The sequence below is a fragment of the Equus przewalskii genome, chromosome 9 (assembly GCF_037783145.1).
Source record: "Equus przewalskii isolate Varuska chromosome 9, EquPr2, whole genome shotgun sequence".
NCBI lineage: Eukaryota > Metazoa > Chordata > Mammalia > Perissodactyla > Equidae > Equus > Equus przewalskii.
In genome coordinates this window covers 38,521,064-38,544,178 of record NC_091839.1, presented here as the reverse complement: position 1 = coordinate 38,544,178, position 23,115 = coordinate 38,521,064, and the positions used below count along the sequence as shown (strand labels likewise).

The window sequence follows — 23,115 nt, the reverse complement described above, 5'->3', positions numbered from 1 at the left end:
TAGATAAATTATTCTTTTTGTTGGAATTGTAAATGAGATTGTGTTCTTAATATCTCTTTCTTCTACTTTGTTAGTGTATAGAAATGCCACTGATTTTTCTATGTTGATTTTATATCCTTCAACTTTACCAGATTCGTTTACTGTTTCCACAAGTTTTTTGGTGGGTTCCTTATGGTTTTCTCTATGTAAAATGATGTCATCTGCAAATGGTGACAGTTTCACTTCTTCCTTTCCAGTTTGGATCCCTTTTATCTGTTTTGCTTGCCTGTTTGCTCTGGGTAGGACGTCCAGTACTATGTCAAATAAGAGTGGTGAAAGTGGGCATCCTTGTCTGATTCCTGTTCTTAGAGGGATAGCTTTCAATTTTTCCCCATTGAGTGTGATATTTGTTGTGGATTTGTCATATATGGCCTGTATTATGTTGAGATATTTTCCTCCATATCCATTTTATTCAGAGTTTTTATCATAAATGGATTAGATATCTTGTCAGATGCTTTCTCTGCATCTATTGAGATGATCTTGTAATTTTTATTCTTTATTTTATTAATGTGGTGTATCATGTTGATTGATTTGCGGATGTTGAACCATCCCTGCATTCCTGGAATAAATTGCGCTTGATCATGGTGTATGATCTTTTCAGTGTATCACTGTATTTGATTTGTTAGTATTTTGGTGAGAGTTTTTGCATTGATGTTGATCAGTGATTCTGGCTTGTAATTTTCTTTTTTTGTGTTGTCCTTATCTGCTTTTCGTATCAGAGTAATGTTGGCCTCATAAAATGAGGTCAGAAGCTTCCTTTCATCTTCATTTTTTTGGATGAGTTTGAGAAGGATAAGATTATGTCTTTGAATGTTTGATAGAATACTGAGAAGCCATCTGGTGCTGCACTTTTATTTTTGGAGGTTTTGATCCCTGTTTTGATCTCCTTCCTGGTGATTGGTCTATTCAAATTCTCTATTTCTTCTTGATTCAGTTTTGGAAGGTTGTATGATTCTAGGAATTGATCCATGACTTGTAGATTATCCAGTTTGTTGGCATATGGCTTTTTGTAGTATCCTCCTGTAATCTTTTGTAATCCTGAGGTAACTGTTGTAATTTACCCTCTTTCATTTCTGACTTAATTTATTTGAGCCTTCTCTCTTTTTTTCTTGGTGAGTCTAGCTAAAGGTTTGTCAATTTTGTTTATTCAAATAACCAGCTCTGTTTCATTGGTTTTTTCCTTTTGTTTTCTTAGTCTCTATTTCATTTATTTTTGCTCTAATTTTTATTATTTCCTTCCTTCTACTGATTTTGGGCTTTGTTCTTCTTTTTCTAGTTCCTTTAGGTACACTGTTAGATTATTTGAGAATTTTCTTGTTTGTTCAGGTAGGCCGTTAATGCTATAGACTTTCCTCTTAGAACCACTTTTGCTGTTTCCCATCAATTTCAGCATGTGGTATTTTCGTTTTCATTTGTCTCCAGGCATTTTTTGATTTCTCATTTGATTTTTTCATTGACCCACTTGTTCAGTAGCATTTTGTTTAATCTCCACATATTTGTTGCTTTTCTGATTTTCTTTCTGTAGTTGATTTCTAGTTTCATACTGTTGTGGTCAGAAAAGATGCTTGGTATTATTTCAGTCTTCTTAATTTATTGACATGTGTTATGGCCTAATATGTGATCAATCCTGGAGAATGTTCCATGTACATTTGAAAAGAATGTGTATTCTGTGGTTTTTGGATCAAATGGTCTGTAAATATATACAGAAATCCATCTAGTCTAGTCTGTCATTTAAGGCCAGTATTTCCTTTTTGATCTTATGTTTGGATGATCTAGCCCTCGAGGTAAGTGGACTGTTAAATTTCCCCAGTGTCGTTGTGTTATCGTCTATTTCTCCTTTTATTTCTGTTAGTAATTGCTTTACATATTTAGGTGTTCCTATGTTGGATGTATAGATATTTACAAGAGTTATATCCTCTTGTTGGATTGTTCCCTTTTCATTATGTAGTGCCCTTCTTTGTCTCTTAGAGTTTTTAATTTAGTTTATTTTTTATTTTTCCTTTTTCTCCCAAAGCCCCCTGGTACATAGTTGTGTATTTTTAGTTGTGGGTCCTTCTAGTTGTGGCATGTGGGATGCCACCTCAGCATGGCTTGATGAGTGCTGCCATGTCTGTGCCCAGGATTCGAACTGGTGAAACCCTGGGCCGCTGAAGCAGAGCATGTGAACTTAACCACTCGGCCACGGGGATGGCCCCATAGAGTTTTTGTTTTAAAGTCTGTTTTGTCTGATATAAGTGTTGCTACCCCAGCTTTCTTTTTATTGCCATTTGCATGGAGTATCTTTTTCTGTCCCTTCACTTTCAGTTTGTGAGCATTTTTAGGTCTGAAGTTTGTCTCTTGGATGCAGCATATGATGGGTCTTGCTCTTTTAGCCATCAGCCACCCTATGTCTTTTGACTGGAGCATTTAGTCCATTGACATTTAAAGTAGCTCTTGATAATAATGTACTTATTCCCATTTTGTTACATTTTTTCTGGATCTTTTAGTAGTTCTTTTCTGTTCCTGTCTTCTTCTCTTACTCTCTTCTGTTGTGGCTTGATGGCCTTTTTTAGTGTTATGTTTGGGTTCCTTTCTCTTACTTTTTTTGTGTACTTATTATATGTTTCTGGTTTCTTATTACCATCAGGTTCAAATACAATAAACTATGTATGTAGCAATCAAATTAAGTTGATGATCTCTTTAGTTTGACCTCTTGCTAAAAGCTCTACTCATTTACTCCCCTGCTCCCACATCTTATGTTTTTGGTATTACATTTAACCTCTTTTTTGTGTGTGCGTATCTGTTATCCTCTTATCATGGAAATAGGTGATTTTAATACTTTTGTCTTTTGACCATATTACTTTCATAGGTGGCTGATCTGCCAACTTTACTATGTATTTGCCTTTACCAATCATTTTATTGTTTTTTATTTTGGTAATAATTTTCTTATTCCTGTTTGTAGTCTCTCTTTTTCCACTTAAATAAGTCCCTTTAGTGTTTCTTGTAAGGCTGGTTTCTTGGTGATAAACTCCTTTGGTTTTTGCTTGTCTGGGAAACTCTTTCTCTCTCTTTCCATTCTGAATGATAAGCTTACTGGGTAGAGTGTTCTTGGCTGTAGGTTTTGTCCTTTCAGCACTTTAAGTATATTGTGCTGCTCCCTTTTAACCTCTAAGGTTTCTGCTGAGAAGTCAGCTGGTAGCCTTGTGAGGTTTCTTTCATATGTAGCCTGTTGCTTTTCCCTTGGAGCTTTTTGGATTCTCTGTTTATGTTTAGTCCTTGACATTTTAATTATAATGTGTCTTGTGGGTCTCTTTGGGTTCATCTTGTTTGGTACTCTCTGCTTCCTGTACCTGGATGTCTGTTTCCTTCCTTAGGTTAGGAAAATTTTAAGCTGTTATTTCTTCAAATAAATTCTCTGCCCCTTTGTCTCTCTCTTCTTCTGGGACTCCTATAATATGGATGTTAGTGTGCTTGATGTCCCATTGGTTTCTCAGGTTGTCCTTGTTCTTTTTAATTCTTTTGTCTTTTTTTCTGTTCAGTTTGGGTGATTTCCCCTAGTCTTTTCTCCAGCTTTCTGATCTGTTCTTCTGTATCATCTGCTCTACTATTGATTTCCTCTAATGAATTTTTCAATTCATTATTATATTCTTCAATTCTGATTTTTTTTTTTTAATATTTTCCTACTCTTTGTTGAAGTTCTCACTGAGTCTATACGTTCTTCTCCCAATATCAGTGAGCATCACTTTGACTGTTACTTTGTATTCTTTACCAGGTAGATTGTCTCTGTTTTGTTTAGTTCTTTTTGTAAGGATTTGACCTGTTTCCTTATTTGGCACATATTTCTTTGTCTCCTCATTTTGCCTCTTTCTTGGTGCTTATATCTATGTATTCAGAAGGATATATATTGGGAGGCTGCGTCTCCCAATCTTGGGGAAGTGGCCTTATGTAAGAGATGCCTTATGAGGCCAACCAGTGTGCTTCCCTCTCATCACCAGATCCACATATTCCAGGAGGATCCCCTGTGTGGGATATGTGTGTCCTTTTGTTATGGTATGGCTGCTCTTGCTGCAGGTGCATGGGGTGGCTAGGCTGTCCCCCTGGCTGGCTTGTTGTAATGCTCAGGTGTGTGCAACTACTATGGTCCCTTCAGTCACTTTATCAGCAGCAGGAGCCCCAGGACAGTTGGCTGCAGGGTCTGATAGTACATTACTGCTGCAGTTTTTCTGTTAAGTGACTAGGTCCCCAGCATGGCTGGTTGCTAGACTTAGGAGCTTACAGTTGCTGTAGGCCTCTGGCCTGCAAGGCTATGTCAGCTCTCTAAGTAGTGCAGATGGGTGGGGCTGGCCACAGGTGTGGCAGCACTCAATTGTTTCAGGGGTTGGAAGGTGGGGCTGATCCCCTCTGTGTCTGTTTGAGAAGCATAAGTCTGCTGCAGCTGACAAGCCCCTCTGCCCACATGCCCAAACAACCCGTCAACACAGTCCTGCCCTGTGCACATGCCCTGCCCACTGATGCGGACCCACACAACCCGTCAACACAGTCCTGTCCCATATACATGCCCTGCCCACTGATGTGGACCCGCTTGGTCCACTGCAGAGGCTGCACACACTCCACCAGTGCAGGCCTGCCCCTTGCACATGCTCTGCCCCACAGAAGTGGATCCACTCCTTCCACTGCAGAGGTCCCACACACCCCACCCAAGTTGCCTGAGGACTTGAGATTGGGTGGGGCCAGTCCCTAGTGTGGCTGCCTGCCCTAGCTTATCTGGATTAAATCAGTGCTTTAGTGGGTGGGGCAAATTCCTGTGCCAACAGGCCAGGGGAAGAACTCCAATGGCATCTGCCACTGTCTGTGTCAGCACACCTCTACTAGGTCATAATATTGGGTGCTGCCACTGTCTCATCCCCTGGGGAGGTGGTCCCAGTGGCTTCCTGCCTTCCTAAGGTGCTCCTGGAGGCTATCAAGTGAGTTTCTTTTCACCAAAGGATTGTGCACCTTTCTTTCTGGTGATTTTGTCTTCCTTTCTAAAATGGGTCAATTTGTGTCTAGGCCCTTTAAGAGCAGGGTTTTCTTTCTTTTATGTTTAGTAGTTTTTCTGGGGGTATTCCCTGCTGTATTTAATAGCCAGCAGAGCCAGATATTATGACACTTGTCTCAGTTGTACTGAGTTCAAAATCTGCTTATTATGGCAAAGCTCTCCCACTCTGATCCCCGATCCTCCAGGGAAAGCTTCATACCTTAAGATTGCTCCCAACTGTGAAGTGCTTGGATAGAATGTGGCTTTTTCCTCTCCAGAAAGGAACGTCTGCCTCTTCTGCCTTAGTTAGCACTGTCCCTTGTTGTGGGGGTTATTTTTATCCAGTTTCTGATTCTCTTTCACGGCTAATTTTTCCAAGGGTAGTTGTAAATTTGTTGTGTCTGTGGGAGGAGGTGAGTCTTCCCACCATCTTCCCAGCAGTCCTCTTTTTTTCCTTACATAACCACAATACCGTTTCATGTTAAAAAAACCCCACAAAACTAATTTCTTAACATCATTAAGTTATCTATTCAGTCTTCAGATTTCCTTTTTATGTGTTTGGATTTGCTGTTTTTCCCCCAACTTTCTGAATGCTTAGTTTGTTGGTTTTCAACATTTCTCTGTCTCTGGTTAGCACACGGTTTCTCAACCTCAGCACCATTGGTAATTTGGGTCAGATAATTCTTTGTTGTTGGGGGCTGTCCTGCACATTGTAGGGTATTTAGCAGCAGCCTTGGCCTCTAGCTACTTGATGTCAGTAGTGTACTCCCCACTTCCCCCTCCCCACAGTTGTGACAATCAAAAATGTCTCCATATACTGCCAGATGTCCCCTGGGGGCCCAAAGCACCCTTGGTTGAGGACCACAGGGTTAATGCATTTAAAGCTATAGATTTCCTTCTTAAATAATGCCTTAGTTATTGCTTGCCTTAATTGTAGCTCACACATATTGCATCTAGTGTTTATTGTCATTAAGTCTAAGTACAGGTCTACAATTCCTAATCTGTAATTCTGAAATCAAAAAGCTTTGAAGAAGTAACTTTTTCCCTAAGTTTAGCACTAGTTGTGTTTGATGATGGAACCTGACCTGAACAGACATGAGACTATTACAGTATTTATTTCTGACATTTATTTCTTATTGTTTATATGTTTTTCTGCAGATATATTAATATCTGATTGAGTACTGCATCAGACCTCATTGGGGGAATTAAGTTATATATGAAATATGTACTATGTAAATAGTCTAGAATCCTAAGAATTCTGAGTTCTGGGTCATAGCTGTCTGGCTCAGAATGATTTTTGGTAAGTGGCTGTGGACAAAAGTTTCATAATTTCCTCTGTGAGTACCTCTATAACCTGACATAAGGTTTTTTTTAAAGCTTGATGTCAAGTATGCTGTTTGGGTTAGAATGAAGCTTTGTATAAAGGAATGGGAAGAAATAAGGGTAGAAAGGTGAATTGGGGCCAGTTTGAAAGGGACCATAAAGATTTAAGGGGTTTGTATTTCATTCTGCAGGCAACATTAAGCTATAGTTTTTTGAGTGGGTGGTAACCATATTTGTGTTTTAAGTGCTGAGTGAGAGCGTTTAATAATAGGTATGCAGTGGATGTCTCTTTTAAGTATAGATTTGCCTTGAGAGCCTGGAGACCAGGCAGTTTCATCTGGTTGGGTGGCTCAGCCTTTGTCTCACAGCTTTTGTACGTACTTGGTCACTGTCTGTAATGTGTAAGCACCTCTAATCAACCATCTTCACCTCTTCTTACTGTTTGGTGCTATATTCCCCAATTCTGAACTCCCAGGTCTTCATAGTACCTTATGTAACCGTTTCTATTCCATGCTGCTTGTGGGAAATTGTCCCTAGTCAGAGAATTGGGTTGGGAACTCTCTTGTGTGCTTTCCTTCTCTTAAAGATTACAGTCCTGTACTGCCTGTTGTCCATGCCTGGAAACAGTTGTTGGCTGTGTTTTGTGCAGTTTTATAGTTGTTTATGGTGGAAAGGAAAGTCTGGTACCAGTTATTCTGTCAAGAAAGCAGAGTCTCTTATTCCTTTGAAACATGTGCCATCTATCTGTTTTCTCATTGATAATGATCTCCAGGTCATTTGTACTCATTTATAGAAGACTTTGGCTCTGGCTTATAGGCTTTATGTCCTTTTAAATTCTCCCATCATACTAGGTCACTTCAGTGCTTGTACAAGTACTATCAAATATTGTAGTCTTTGTCGGGGTGACTCCTCCCCAGTCTCCCAGTTGTATCATCATATGGTGGCTCTTGTTGTCACCAGACAGTGGTCTACCTCTGAAATCTTAAAAATCAAGTGTCCCACTTGCTGGCCAGTGTCTGCTTCTCTCAGGCAGTCAGTCACACTGCACCTGCTTCTTGACTTCTCAGCCTCCTGAATCCTCTGCTTTCTTCCTATCCGTTGTCCCTCTTCTGTTGTCTCTTACTTTCCTATGCAGTTTAGAGTCAGTCTAGCTTAGATTCCATAGTCCATTGCTTCAACCACTCTGTTGTCAGTATACTTAACTCCTTTCCCTTTTCTTCTGCTCACCTGACAAAATCCAAATCTTGGATCACTGATGCTGCTTGCTTGTTTAATGTTTATATCCTCGTTACTGAATGCTGCTAGAGAAAATCCCACACCTGTAAATTTAACTCTCCAGCCTCAGTACGGCCCAGCAGTTCCCCAGGATACCCTTCTCTTTACTTCTCCCCAGCTGCTGTTTCAGAACTTCCCCAATCTTCTAGAACTTCTGATCATTCCAACTTTGACCTTTACTCTCAGAATCTCCTGTTTCACTTAAAAGCCATCATATGGCTTTAGATTTTTGCTACCGAAGCTACAGGTGTAACTGCATTCTCATCCGTCTATTCTTCCTCACCGGTATTGGGCAGGAGTTATCTCTTCTTTTTATAACTATTTCTTCTGTTTAGGCTCTGAATCTCAACTACTAGCTTCTCTAGGACGTTATTCACTCATTTATCTCTTCTCTCCTACCTTTCTCTCTCATCTCTTTCTCTCCTTTCAACATTTAGATGTGATCAGGTTTTACTAAACACCTTCCCTCCTTGTTCATCTCCAGCTCTTTTTCCTTAAAGAGAGAATTATCCACATTTACCAATCCCACTTCCTAACTCCCATCTCACTCTTCATCAGTCCATTACAGTCCTTTATCATTCTACTGAAATTGGTTTTGCCTAGTTTATCAGTGCCTCTTTTCTTGCTAAAACAAATGGACACTTTTCAGTCTGTATCTTTCTTTATTTCACAAATATTTGATCATGTTATCTGCTTCATCCCTGTTGAAATGTTTCCTTCTTTTTACCTTGACAGCCTTTGTTTGTTTTTAGATTCATCTCAAGGCCACTTCTTCCTTGGAACTATGCTCAGATCTTAGCCCATGTAGTTCTCTAAAGTTTGAATCCCCCTACCTCCTCCCCAGTTCCTCATTCCTCTGTCCTCTTCTGTTGGTTTTCTCCTACACACTCTTTGAGTTTTCCCATAGATGTTGCTTTTTGTGAAAAAAGCGTTTCTGTCCTTTGAAATTTGGGTTCTGTATTCTGCTTGAGGTATTCCCATATCATGTGTACTTTCTCTGTTGTAATATAGAACACATGATCACACTGTATTGCCCTCGTTTACTTACTTGGTACACCTACCAGACAGTGTTTTCCATGCAAATAGAGACCATGGCAGTGCTGTTCCTTATTGTATCCCCCTAGCCTTGTACTGTGTAGCACAAAATAGGCACTCAGTAAATTTTTTTTTGGTTTAATAAAAAATGATCAGAATTTTGGTAAGGTATGAATACTACAATATCATTAGAAGATATTCTGGAAGAATGTAGTGTAGGGTAGTTAACATAGCAACTTAGGTTCCAAATTATAAAATATTGAGAATTTATGCTTCCTTATACTTTCAGTGAAATACACATTTGATAGCATACATTCTGTGATTCCTTTACTTAAATACATTATAGAAAATCATGACTGGAGAAATTGCTTCAGTCTGATATAGTAGTTGCGTAATAAATATTTGTTAAATCAATGAAGGGACAACTTAGTGTTACACTTTTTGTGGTTCTAATGATTATTTTTATTTATTTCTAAGGTATCTCCATGTTTTAATGATTTTCTGGTCATTTGTTGCTGGAGCTGTAACATTCTACTGCTCATTAGGACCTGATTCTCTCTTACCAAATATATTCTTCACAATAAAATACAAACCCAAGGTAAAATTTATGTGTTCTTATTTAAGAGTCAGTATGTATGATCCTATGTGGTTTGATCTCATTATTGAAAGCACGTTGAAGCAGTCAGGTTTAAAAAATCCATCTGCTATTATTTAGTGTTGGAAGACAGAATGTTTTCAAAGAAATTTACACATGTATATTTTTAAGGTATATAGTTCTCCTAGGAGGGGCTATAAAAAGAAAATACAAAATTCTCAGAAAGATGGGATCCACAATTTTAGTGTTTCCTCTAACTTTATATTAACTATGAGGACAATAAATTAAAACAGAGGTTCCCAAAGTTGACTGTACAGTAGAATCACCTGGGAAATCCTTAAAAATAGAGATTTTGATTGAATAGTTCTGGATTAGGGCTTTGTAATCAGTACTCGTTGAAAGCTTTCCAAGTGATTCTGAGGCACAGACACAATTAGGGAAATCTGGGTTAAATTATCTAACCCTTTTAATTAACTAAGTGTTTATTTGTTCCATAGAAACAGAGAAATAACTAGGTAGTTTGCTTAACCAAGAAAATTTGTATTTCTGAAATTTGATAAAGGTGGTAGTATATTGAATCTGTCTCTGATAGGCAAAGTCTGTAGTGTGTAGATCAGGATTTAGTGGGATATCTTGAAGTCTTACTTGATAATTCTTCAAGTTGATATAGTCCATCGTTTGTTGGTTTGTTGGTATTTCTACTTAGAGGGAAAACAGCTGAAAGTGGTGCCTCCTATTTGGTCAGGAAGCTTACTGTTTATCACATATCTCCTCCCTCACTGAATTCAAGGTTATGGAGAAATAGAAAATAGGTGTTTTTCTGATCCTTTTGCAGTAGAGTATCATTTTCAAATATAGATTGAAATTTTTTTTATAAGTGAGCATAGCAATTGACTTTAATTTTAATTTTGGAAATTTGACTTAGGTATTGTCAGGCATTTCATCAGGTATTTTTTCTCTGTTGATTGGCAGTTTAGTAAGTGGTATTTATTACTAAGAATGGTTTCAGTGTTAAAGCAGACAATAATACAAAAAAAAGTCCTCTGAATTAATACATTGATTAACAAGCTTTTGAAAAGTTGGTTCTCTTTAGTAAAGATATTTAAAGACAAATCCCTCCCCCTCCCCATTTCCTTTTTTTTTTTTTTTTTTTTTTAGCAATTAGGACTTCAAGAATTATTTCCTCAAGGTCGTAGCTGTGCTGTTTGTGGTAAAGTGAAATGTAAACGACATAGGTAAGTTAAACATTTTTTATTTGTTCATCCTTCTAATTACATTTTGGATTTCAAGCAATTTAATTGTATGATATTCTTCAGGCCTGCCTTGCTACTTGAAAACTACCAGCCATGGATAGACCTTAAAATTTCCTCGAAGGTTGATGCATCTCTCTCAGAGGTAACTGATTTAATTAATATTGCCTAATATATCCAAGCAGAAAATATTAAATACCTATGTAAAATTTAATCATGGAGCATCTTAATATATGCCACCTAATCAGTTCTTGACTAGGTAGTTGATTATTATGAAATATGCAACTTAAATGGTAGGTTAGAAATGTTTTGGATCCCATGTCTGATTTAAATGGACATTTTAGCCAAAGAAAGCACTGTTTTACCCAGTTATTGCTGAACTCTTATAAAAATTGTCATTTTATGATAAGGCTGTAGAAATAATCATTTTGTAATTCTAGAAGGAGACTGAGCGTCAAAGAGCAAATGTATATCTTACCGCAGTTTTGACACTGACTGAAGGGTAGAGCAGAGAATGGGATACTTTTCACTGTTTCTGCAGGTTGTCGGAACGGAAAACGTGTTCTCTTATCTTTCCTCCAGTCACATTTTTATGTACCTTTCTGGTACATATCATATGTTTTAGTTATTTTTTTTAGAGACTTGTCTTCTCCACTGATCTGAGAAAGCAGTCAAGTCCTTGAAGGCAGAGAATTGGGTCTCATTTGTTCCCAGCAGGAAGTGTAGGGCCAGATACGTTGTTGGTAGTTGATAGATCTGTACTGAATTAAGTTGAATGCTAATTAGTTGAAGAATAGCATTAAGCATCTGAATCCTGCCTGATTGTCTTTTTTCCTAGTTGGTATCCTTCTTTGGTTAAAAGTATGCTGCATAAATGCCAAACTCTTGGCATTTTTCTTTTTCATTTGTTGTGTAAGGCCTTTTTCATCCTCAAGATTCCCTGATTTAAGACTGTACTGTCCAATATGGTAGCCACTAGCCACATGTGGCTATTAATAAACACTTGAAATATGTTAGTCCAAATTGAGATGTGTGTTAAATGTAGAATATATACTGCATTTTGAGCACTTAGTAAGGAAAAAGAAATGTAAAATATCCTATTATATGTTTTATATTGATTACATGTTGAAATGGTAATATTTTGGATATATTGGATAAATAAATATATCATAAAAATTAATTTCACCTGTTTCTTTTTATTTTCTAAAAAATGTAGCCACTAGAAAATTTAAAATTACACATGTGGCTCACATTATATTTCTCACATTATATTGGAGAGTGCTGATTTGAGATTTGTTGAAGACAAGACCTTTAGCATGAGTATATTATTTGTCTTGAACACTTCATTCATTTCTTTAAAAAAAAAACAAAGGAACTTAGTGTAAAGCTCTTGCTCTAGTGCCTGGCACATGTTGGTGTTCAATAAATATTAGCTCCAACATTTAGAAACATTTTTTGAAATCATGCTATAGGCAGGAACTGGACTGGACCCTAGGAATAAAAAGAGAAATAGACTTGGTTCCTTTCTTCTTGGAACTTCAATCTAGGAGAGGAGGTAGACATATAAACAGGTAATTACAGTATAATGTAATGCAGGCAATAATGGAAGAAACGTACAAGGTGCATTATTCGTGCAGAGGAAGAAGTGCTTAAGTTGAGAGGGACATTCAGGAAGTACGACTAGAAGTTTGCCAGACTGATAGTGTGAGAAAAGATATTTCAGGGTTTGGGAAGAGCTTTTGAAAGGAAAGAGAGGCTTTGAAACAAGGTGCAGTGTTCACTAAGCTGAAGGGTAGAATCTGAGGGAGGATGTGGGCAATGAACAGACCGTATTCTAGTAGCTAATATTTATCGATCACTTACTTTATATTAGGCACTATGCTAATCATTATACTTGCATTATTTAATGTAATCACACAACCTGTGAAGTAGGCGCTATTATTGATGATTTTGCTAAAGCTGGGGTTTAGAGAGTTTTGATAGTTTTCTCAAGTTTCTAGCTGGTTGGTGGCAGAACTCAGTCTAAAACCCAGGTCTGGCTTAGTTAGTTCTTAACCAGTTTTTATATGGCTTTGTAGATATCAGATCATCAAAAGACTTAAATGGCCATGCTGAAGAAGTTTAATCAGTCATGGAAGTCAGTGATTTTCAAACTGGGTCCATAATTAGAGTTTTCAGATGTGACTCACAGGACACAGTGGGAGGGGAAAAGGAAGTAAATGGTCACAGCTGCTGGCATGCAGCTTTCTCCTGCCCCTTCAAAATCAGCGCAGCTCCACTTTTCTTACTTTGATGTATTGTGGTTTGATACATTGAAGGTTTCATGCAAGGGATTGATTTGGTCAAACAGATGTTTTAGATCACTTTGGCAGCTCTGTGGAGGATAGAGAGAGCTAGCTTGGACGGAGGGCTAGTTTAGAGGCTATTGCTACCATATAGGAGTGAAAAGATGAGGACCTGAACACTGGGGCTGTGGAAAAGAGGTACTTAGGGTATGAAATCAGTAGGATTCGGTGATTGGGTGTGGGGAATAAAGTAAGACCAAGTGTTTAATGGTAAATTTTCTAATCTCCTCTGTGTCCTATCCCTGTTTATAAGTATCTTATTTCTCTAGCTCATATCACTAATGCTTAGTTTTTGTAGTAAAAAATCCAAATCTTGTTGCCTTACTATTTAGAGAATCCACAACCTTTGTTGCTACTGCAAGAAAAGGTATATAGGTAGTCAGATTAGATACATTGTTTCATTGCCTTCCTACTGCTTTTTAAAGTTACTGCCCACTGCTGCAATTCCTTTAAAAAATTAAAACAAAAAATTAGAGTCTGCTGTACCCAGACTCTAAAAATGGAAGGTTTAACGGAGTTTCTTTTGTTTTGTTACTTTTTCACATATAACTTTATACTGATTTTAAAAATACAGCTAAAATTTTCACAAAGTGAATCTCCATATAACTAGCACCCAGATCAAGAAACAAAACTTAACTTCCTAGAAGTCCCCCGCATGCTCCCTTCTGGTCCCTACCCTCCTTTCAAAGGTAATCACTGACACCTAGTTTTAACCCCGTGTTTTTTTCATCTTATTCTGGGAATACTGACGTACAGAGAGAGAGGTGCTAATGCGAAGGACTATCCTATTATTTTCCTTCTTCCCATGGAACTTTTTGACTCAGTGAAGCTTCAGAGTCAGGAACAAGTTAAGTTTTTGTTTTGTTTTGTTTTTGGCTTATGGGAATATTTAGAAATGTGTGTGTGTCTTTCTAATAGTAATTTTTCTTTTTTATGGAGTTTGTTACTTTTCACAGTGATTTCTCATATATTCTCTTTGATCATCACAACCACCATTTAAAGTTGACATATACATTTTTGTCATGTGAAGCTATGATATTAGATGTCAATGTTTGGGATAATAAAATTGGTTCTTGGTAATATTGTACATTACTTAGTAGTACAGTTTGTTTTCCCAGAATTAATTAATTTGATTTTTCTTTAAAAAAAATAATTTTTATGCAGGTTCTTGAATTAGTGTTGGAAAACTTTGTTTATCCGTGGTACAGGTATGTTCTTTCTATAAGACCTTTTTTCTGTAGGATAGTCAATACCATTAAGTTAAATGTGCTAATGATGTGTTTTCAGTGTAGGCCAGGATTTCTCAGCTTTGGCATTATTGACATTTATTTTAGGACAAGTAAGTCTTTGTTGTGGGGGGGCTGTATTGTGCATTATAGGATATTTAGCAGCACCCCTGGTCTTTTCTCACTAGATACTAGTAGCACCCTCTCCTCCCCCTAGTTGTGAACCAAAGCTCTGTGTCCTCAGAGTTTGCCACATGTTACCTGGGAGGCATAACTGGCCCCAGTTGAGAACCATTGATCTAGGTAATCAATTAAAAGTTTGGTGATAGCAAAGAGGAAAAAAACCTAGGCTGCTTTTTGAAAGAAAAGTAGCTTACAGAATTTCTCATTGCTCCTAAATGTAGTGATTTAATGTTTTGTATGTGCTTTTTATGTTTGAAAGAATTGTACATTTAGAGGAAAAATTTATACTCAGATGTTTCATTAATTGAAAGGTAATTTCAATAGAATTTTTCTGGAATTTTAATATGTTTTTTTCCAAAGTAACTTTGTTTTTGCTATCTGCTATGGATATGTTAAGTGCCCTATGCCTTGAAGGATACAGAAAGTACTCTAGATCTGAAAAAAAGATTTAATTTAGGAATCAGAAATCCAAGTTATATCACTTAATAAATACACGTGTTCTTACATAGCATTGTGTATTTAGTTATAATTTTGAACACTTGTACCTATCTGACTTATAGATGTAATATTTACTGACATTTACCCTAATTTTATATTGATTCGGTATATTTTGAGTTTCCTAATTAAAAAAATACTAATATTTAAGTTGATCTATATTGTATTAAAACACATATAATATCCAGTTTATAGTATGTCATATTTTCCTCAAAAGCTATATAAGTTAATTTTTTATGTTGGATTCTGTCCTAAATATGGGGCATTTGCCATTTAAGCAAAGCTGATGGTGAGGCCTTTTGTAAAGTGAATCCTGTTGTAAAGACTCTCCCACCCCCACCTCACATTATGACCTTCAGACATAAAATTTGGCTGTGTTTCTAAATGTTAAAGTATGTATTTTCTCCTGAGTATAGCTGTTGCTGCTGTAATCTCTCCTTCCCTGGGTTAATAGTGGGAAGCAATGGTGGATACAATTATCTTCCTTATTCTGCCAAGGGACTTAACAGCACCATCTTCAAGTTCAGGATCTCACCATATACATAGATTTCTTCCTTGCTTTGATTAGGGAAGTGCCCTAATTCTTCTAGGGACTTCAAGACTTCAGGAAAATGAAAAGTAGCTCCTTAGAAGAAGGTTGTCAAAATTTCTGTTTAAAAATGTTTGAGTTTGTTTATTTTCTTTTTCAAGCAGAATGCACATCTCTTTTTTACTTTTGGAATTAATTTATATTATTAATCTGTAAATATATTAAACTGATTGAAAATTTTGTATTAATTTAATTCTGTTGCTTCTCCAAAATTATTCTTTCTGCTGTTTCTTAGAAATTTCTTTGACAATGCTTAGAAAATGATCTTAGTATTGTAAAAATATGACTACGTACATGTGGATGTCTGCAGGGAAATATATACTACAGTTTAGGTAATAGTGATTATGTCTTGGTACTAGAATTATGAGAGATGTTTATTTTCTTCTTTATACATTTCTGTGTATTATTCTGTAATGTAATGCATTATTTGTTAAAAGTGAAAAGAAAAATAATATAAATAAATGGAAAAAAGAGGACTTTCTAGACTTCACTTGCTTTCTAGAAAGTGAAGCTGTGTATTTCTCTGAACTTCTAAATGTTTGCTTTTCTCTTCACTTGAAGGGATGTAACAGATGATGAGTCCTTTGTTGATGAACTGAGAATTACATTACGGTTTTTTGCATCTGTCTTAATTCGAAGGATTCACAAGGTATGTATTTATAAGAGAAACTTGGAAATTTGAGGCTTTATCATTACTAAAGAGATTGTTTAAAATTTTATTTTTACCTTGTTCTATACTATATGTGTTTTTTCCTTCACTTTCCATTTTTTAGATTAAAATATGAATGGATCACTTTTGATTCATTGATCAGTTTTACTTTCTTTAATGCTTGGATATCTTAGTTTGTGACAATTAGAAATAAAAAGACAACTATAGAAAAAAGTGTCTTATTCTAGATAGATGAATTTACTGAGTAAATGGTAATGATTATGATCTTTTTAAAAATAACTTGTAAGCCATCTTTTGTATATGTTTGGGTCTTTGCCTATCTGTATTTATAGTGTGTTGGTTGTAGACACGCATACTTGTCTATGCCTTCTCAATTCAATAGAATCGAATATATTGACAATAAATTGGTATATAATCTCTCTGCCATTAGTAAATAAAATAAAAAAAATCTTATTAAATGTTTCTATACCTATTTGAGAAATGAACAATACAATCAACCACTGTAGAAAAGATATGCAAAAAACGTGAATAAGCAATTCACAAAAGAAAAATATAAAATGGCCAATGAATACTTGAAAATTATGTTCTTTCACATCAAATATATACAGTTTTTTGATATAAAAAAAGAATAGCATCTCAGGTATTCTTTTGCCTATCAGATTGGGAAAGATGCAAAAAAGAATGATAATATCTGTTAACACTCATTGTGAGGCAAACGAAGTACAAATCCAAATTGGTATAACTTTACGCTGGAAGGCAGTTTGGTAATCTTTATTGAAAGACTTAAAAATGTCTATACTCCGAAATTTAATTCCACTTTTTTGTGATATAGTTTAAAGAAATAATCAGAAATGTATGTAAAAATGTATGTTCAAAAATTCATTGCAGTGTACTTTATAATAAGGAAAGCTGAAAAGAAAAGCTGATGTCCACTGATAGGATTGTTGGTTGGTTAAATATAATACATGTCCACTATAGAATCCTATGCAGCCAGGAAAAATCATTTTGTAGAATAGTACTTATTTACATGGGAAATTATTGATCTTACATAGTCAAGTGGAAGAGGCTGGAAAATAATATATGTGGTATTTTTCCACTTTGAAAACAAAGCTCACATATTAAAGTTTGTTAATATGTATATTAAGGACATGTATATATTTTTATCACTGTTAACTCTTATTATGGTGGGGCTTGATGCTGATTTTTGGTTCTTTCCATGCATTGCTTTCTGTTGACCATGTGTTTCTTTGCATTGAGCACTTATCATTTTTGCAAATAGAAAAAAGTTGACAAACATTAATCATATTATTTAAAAAAAGGTTCTGCGGCAGTCATCTCGTAGTAGACTTTTAAGTGGGAATAAAAGATTTAGTAAGAGAGCCAGCCCAGTGGTGCAGTGGTTAAGTGCACATGTTTTGCTTCAGCGGCCCGGGTTCAGGTCCTGGGTGCGGACATGGCACCACTCGGAAAGCCATGCTGTGGCAGGTGTCCCACGTATAAAGTAGAGGAAGATGGGCATGGATGTTAGCTCAGGGCCAGTCTTCCTCTGCAAAAAGTGGAGGATTGGCAGCAGATGTTAGCTCAGGGATAATCTTCCTTAAAAAAAAAAAAAGATTTAGTAAGAAATATCAATTGATTGATGATAAACTATTTAAATTCAAACTTAGAGTAAGTAAATTAAAATAATTGATCAAATAGCTGACGCATTATAGTGAATTCAACAGTGTTTTTTTAAGTCAAGGTTTAGTGACAAACTCATTATTTTAACATTTTGATTCTGACCTGAAGTCTGTAAAATGGAACTTAGAAATGAAAATTTTCATGAGTATTCTAAGATTGAATAAAATGTCTGAAAACTAAAACATGTTGTTTACTTGATAAGTATGAGAATAATTTATAATTATCGGGTACCAAGAGGCCAGGGATAAAGGAAGAGTAATGTTATTTTGTAACAAGGCATACTACTAGCAAAAATATCCCTTCTTATTGAACATGTTTGCTCTTATACAGCCAAAAGTTATCTATAAACTGCTCTGGGTTTTACTAGTAAATCATTAAAAATTGGGGTCTTAGGATCCATCACACTTACTATATTTATCAGCCTGTGATCTTTTTCTCTGCCTTAATATGGAATTTAAAAAGAATAGGAAAGTTAACACAGAACTTGACACTATTATGATGCAGTTTTCTCATGCCTTTGATAAGGGAAATAATGTTGAGTTTTGTGGTGGAAGATAATCCTTTTGAAGTCCAGTGAACATGCTTTTTGGTGATTTATTTATTTGCAATTTATTTTCAATTATTTTATTTTTTCTCTCTTTTGTGAGTGTACAAATAAGCTCTCAACCCTCTCTCATTAACTTACCATAGTCACTACAGTTTCCAACCTTTTAAGTTGAAAAATATCTGCGGGGAATGATGAACTTAATATTATTCCAAACTAGAGTGCTTCTGTATATCTTTAAACAGGATTTATCTTGTAAGCTGAATGAAAATGTTCATTTTCAAGTAACCTTAGTAAACAGAGATTTACAGCCTCAAAGGGATAAGTTACTTGAGATTTTCTTTGAACACATTTAAAACAAAGAAATAAGTCAAGAGTAAAGATATTTGTGAGAAAAATTTGGTATGCATATTAGGGTCTGCATATTAAGATATATTTTCATTACTGTGGTAGAAAAACTGTTAAAGTTACAATTAGTATGATCCAAGAATTTAAAGTGCTTTTAAATTATGTTTTTGAAAGATTCTAAATAACACCTTTGATTTTTAAAATCGTATGTTCCAGTACTTCAAATATAGTGTTCTTGCCATTGTAACTTATATGTTAAAAATTTTATTTTAATGTTGAATTTTTCTAGGTGGATATTCCATCTATTATAACCAAGAAACTATTAAAAGCAGCAATGAAGCATATAGAAGTGATAGTTAAAGCGAGTCAGAAAGGTAATACAGTTTTCTGCTACAAAATTTGAGTGACTCTGGTTTTGTATACCAACTTTCACCTTAAATGTCTAAGTAGTACTGGTACGTTAGCTGATATAGTCACAAATGCTGTGAGAGTATTCTTTTCAGTAGTTTATTAACCATATAAGTGATTGTGAAACTCAAGAATCTATGAAATTAAAATACAATTACTTAGTTAAATATAGGTGATGGAATATTGATGACTCTCATCTTTTTTTGAATGATAGTCTCTTGCCTTCATCGCTTCCTCTGAGGTATCTCTCACATCTCTTCCCCCTTTTTCCTTAATGATTTCAATTGCTGTGACCTATTGTAGCCTATCTTCTATACTGCTACCATGTTAGTTTCACGATACCACAATTCTCATGTTACCTCCCTACAAAAAAAATGTAGTGACTCTGCTCTAGAGTCTAAACTGTATATTTAAACACTTTCCTATCTAGTCAAATATTTTGATCTACTGTTGTCTTTGACTCTGTATTTTCCTTTAGCCAGGACGAACTATTTGTAGTTTCTCATGTTTGTCTTGGCCTTTATAATGTCGTGATTTGCACATATGTTCAGCAAATGTTTTCTGACTGAATGAATGAAATTTTCATTGGGACTTCTCTTGCTCTTAGATCAAACGGGAATGTTCCCTTTTAACAAAATTACTTCTGTGCTCTATACTTGGTTCTTTTCGAAACTGAGATTTTCCTGTGTTTGCATTTGGTATTCTTCTTTGTCATTGCTTTTCCAGTTATGTTCTTTAGCATATTGCTCTATGTAGATGAGCATGTTGAAGAGATTTCATGGTCATCTGTTCTGGTAATTGCTAGATATTGTCTTCCCCTTCTTTAAAATTCCAAGTTAAGTGCCAGCATACCAAAATCTCTGAGTAGTCCTGCAGCAAACAGTTTTAACTTTGCTTAAACCAGTACATCTTAAACTCATGTGAGCACGGAACCAATTTTCCCTCCCTTGTAATATCAATTAATATAATCAGAGTACATTTGGGGAAATTATATGCTAGGTAGTGTTGAAGTTAAATTGAATCAGATTATTAGTTTGTCTTTTGGTATGATTAATTCCTCAAGTATGAGAAGCATTTCAAATTATATATATAAAAAATTTTCTCTGTTCATCTTATAATATTATGACAAGTAAAATAGTTTTACCTTCAACGTAGTTAAAAAGTGAAAGAGTTTGAATATGTGTAATTTAATTGTTAAATAAAAAAATTGAAATTATTATTCTGTCACTGGCAAGAGCACACTAGAAGATAATAACTTTGTTTTAGCCATTTTGTTAACGCTACTTTACTGTCAGAAAAAAATACTGGAAAAGAGTTTTTTTATTAGTAAATTTTGGTTTTTAGAGCAGTTTTAAGTTTACAGAAAAATTGAGCAGAAAGTATAGAGAGTTCACATATATCCTCCCCTTCCCCTGTTATTAACATCTTGAATTATTTGGTAACTTTGTTACAATTGATATACCAATATTGATACATTATTATTAACTAAAGTCCATACTTTTCATTAGGGTTTTACTCTTTGTATTGTGCATTCTATCGATTTTAACAAATGCATAATGCCATATATCCGCCATTACAATATCATACTGAACAGTTTCACTGCCCTAAAAATCTCTTGTGTTTCACTTGTTGATCTCTCCTTCCTTCCTTCGTGAACCCCTGGCAACCAGTGATCTTTTTACTGTCTCTACAGTTTTGCCTTTTCCAAAATGTCATATAGTTGGAATTATACTGTGGCCTTTTCAGACTGGCTTCTTTCATTTAGAAATATACGTTTAGGGCTCTTTCATGTCTTTTCATGGCTTGATAGCTCATTTCTTTTTATTGCTCAGTTATATATCATTGTATGGACATACCACAGTTTATTTATCCATTCACCTATAGAAGGACATCTTGTTCACTTCCCAGTTTTGGCAATCATGAGTAAAGCTGCTGTAAACATTTGTGTGCATGTTTTTGTGTGTGAAAAGTATTTTTTAATATCGTCTTTATTTTTTCCTAAAAACAAACACTTTAAACTCCGACTGTGAGTAAATGGAGTCATCTTTTATTTTTAGATGCATTGATTGGTTTAATAAAATCCCCAAATTATTTTGTCTCTATGAGAGGTGTATAGACAGACCAGTTTGACTGAAACTTATTTTGAGTCTTTGCAGGAAAGGAGTTGCTAATTTGCTAGTATTCATATAAAAATGGTCCTCAATTATAAATTATCATAAAATGCTAGGTTGGATTTGTTAATAACATTGTAATTAATGAAATCTATAGAATTAAAAGGCCAGAGAATTAGGAGGACTCTTATTTTATCCCAAAGTCCTGGTGTTCAGAATATTATTACAGTGAATTAGATAGACTTACTTAAAAAGTTTTCAGATTTTTGATTTTTCATTTCTTTAACCCATGAATTTGTTTTCTAAATTTTTGGCCCCACAGTTGTGCATAACTCAGGAAGTAATTAAAGGTTCATATCTTCATCTGTGTTCATCCTTACCCTCTCAGTGTTCTCTCCTTAATCTGCCTCTTGATAAAAGAATTGTGTAGATGTTTTCTGGCTGTGTAATTACTTCCATAGCCCTTAGAAATGTTGACTGTATATATTAGAAGCACTGGTTTGATTGAAATTCAATAATAATTGTGCAGAAGGACCTTACTCCAGTCTTTCATCCTGAAGATGTCTTTTTGTCTTGCATTCTGGGGACCTTTCCTTTTGTGGTTTGAAAACTGCTGACTGCTTAGACAGTAGATATGCTGGTGATTAGTGGGGATTAATCCATGCCCTGTTTTCCAGCATCTGTATTTTGGTTATATTCCCAATTAAGGTTTTTCCCCCCATGTTCTTTTTATCTTTTGCCTGATTCCTTTATTTTCTCATTACCAATGACTACAGAAATCTCTCACATCTGACAGATGTTAAGTAGATTCCAGTCTAGTGATTTAATTTATATATTATGTTTGGATGCTCAATCACAACAAATATTATAATTACTTGTTCATTTTTAATGATGACTTTTCAGTGTTAATAACTATTTAATAATTGTTTACTGAAGTGGAAACTGAGGCGCAAAGGGATTATGTCATTTGTTCAAGATCAAATTAATAAAGAAGTAGAGCTGAGATTTAGCATAGCTTAGGCTTCTTATTTTAATTCCCTGCTCATGATCTAAATTTTTAAAAGAATTCTGCCCCAAATTCTTGGGGAAAAAAATGCTTGGCAAATGACGCATGATTATAAAATAAAATGCATTTCTTATAAAAACTATGTCGTTCTTTGCCAATCCTGCGTTTGTACCTTAGGGGCAGATAGCCTTCATTTAGCTTCTTAGTACTCACACCAGTAGAATCTGTATATTGGCTTTTTTTGGTAAATGTGCTTGCATTCTCTTTCAATGAAAATAGAAATAAATAGTCAAAAATAAATGTCATTGAATTAGGGTTAAGATTCCCTTCACAGACTTCATGATTTTAAAACTTGGCACAGAATGCAGATAGGGGAAAACATGACTTGTTTTTCTCCTAGTCTTTGGAGGTCTATAAAAAGGAGTGACAATACTATTACTTTTAAGTTGTAAAATATTAGTTTAGTGCTTGGAATTTTAGGAAAACTTTATGTAATATAACTATTATCGTCAGTTAACATTTATTTAAGTGGACTTCCACCTTATACAGTTCTGTCCCTCTTGTGTCCTATGCTCTGGGCAGAAGATATAGAACTTAACCAAGGAAGCCAAGTTTCTATGTTATCATTGCTTTAAAAGGTTACCCAAATGATTTTGATGTGAAAGTAGAGACAATAAAGAATTTTAAGGAGGGCTTTTTTTTGTATTTGCAGAGGATGAACAAGATGTAACATTTGATAACAAAAGCTTTGTGTGTACTTAGGTGTTTTGTCTGGTTGTTTTCACTCTTTTTTTTTAAACATTTGATTTTGTTTGATATAATTTGTAAAGTAGTGACAGGAGTTTAAATTTTTGTTTGCCAAGGGGGAAAAGATCTTTTTATCAGTTTATTGCAAAATTTTAAAACTTCCAACAAAGAGGAAAATTGCTCTCTTTATATCCTGCTTTGAAAAGTTTCCCAGTAGAGTAGATACTGGAAAGAAAGGAAGGCTGAGAAA

At 35.2% G+C, this 23,115-nt stretch overlaps 1 protein-coding gene across 12 annotated transcripts in view; it reads left to right on the top strand.

Moving 5' to 3' along the window:
• The window catches only part of SNX14 (sorting nexin 14), a 70,406-nt gene that overhangs the window by 11,220 nt on the left and 36,071 nt on the right, over window positions 1-23,115 (top strand). For all 12 annotated transcript variants that reach the window (XM_070633556.1, XM_008532215.2, XM_008532213.2 and 9 more), the window contains 6 exons: window positions 9,146-9,266; window positions 10,422-10,498; window positions 10,580-10,658; window positions 14,023-14,066; window positions 15,913-16,000; window positions 18,883-18,967. In XM_070633556.1, the coding sequence (XP_070489657.1) occupies window positions 9,146-9,266; window positions 10,422-10,498; window positions 10,580-10,658; window positions 14,023-14,066; window positions 15,913-16,000; window positions 18,883-18,967 (494 nt within the window). The remainder of the gene's footprint in view (window positions 1-9,145; window positions 9,267-10,421; window positions 10,499-10,579; window positions 10,659-14,022; window positions 14,067-15,912; window positions 16,001-18,882; window positions 18,968-23,115) is intronic.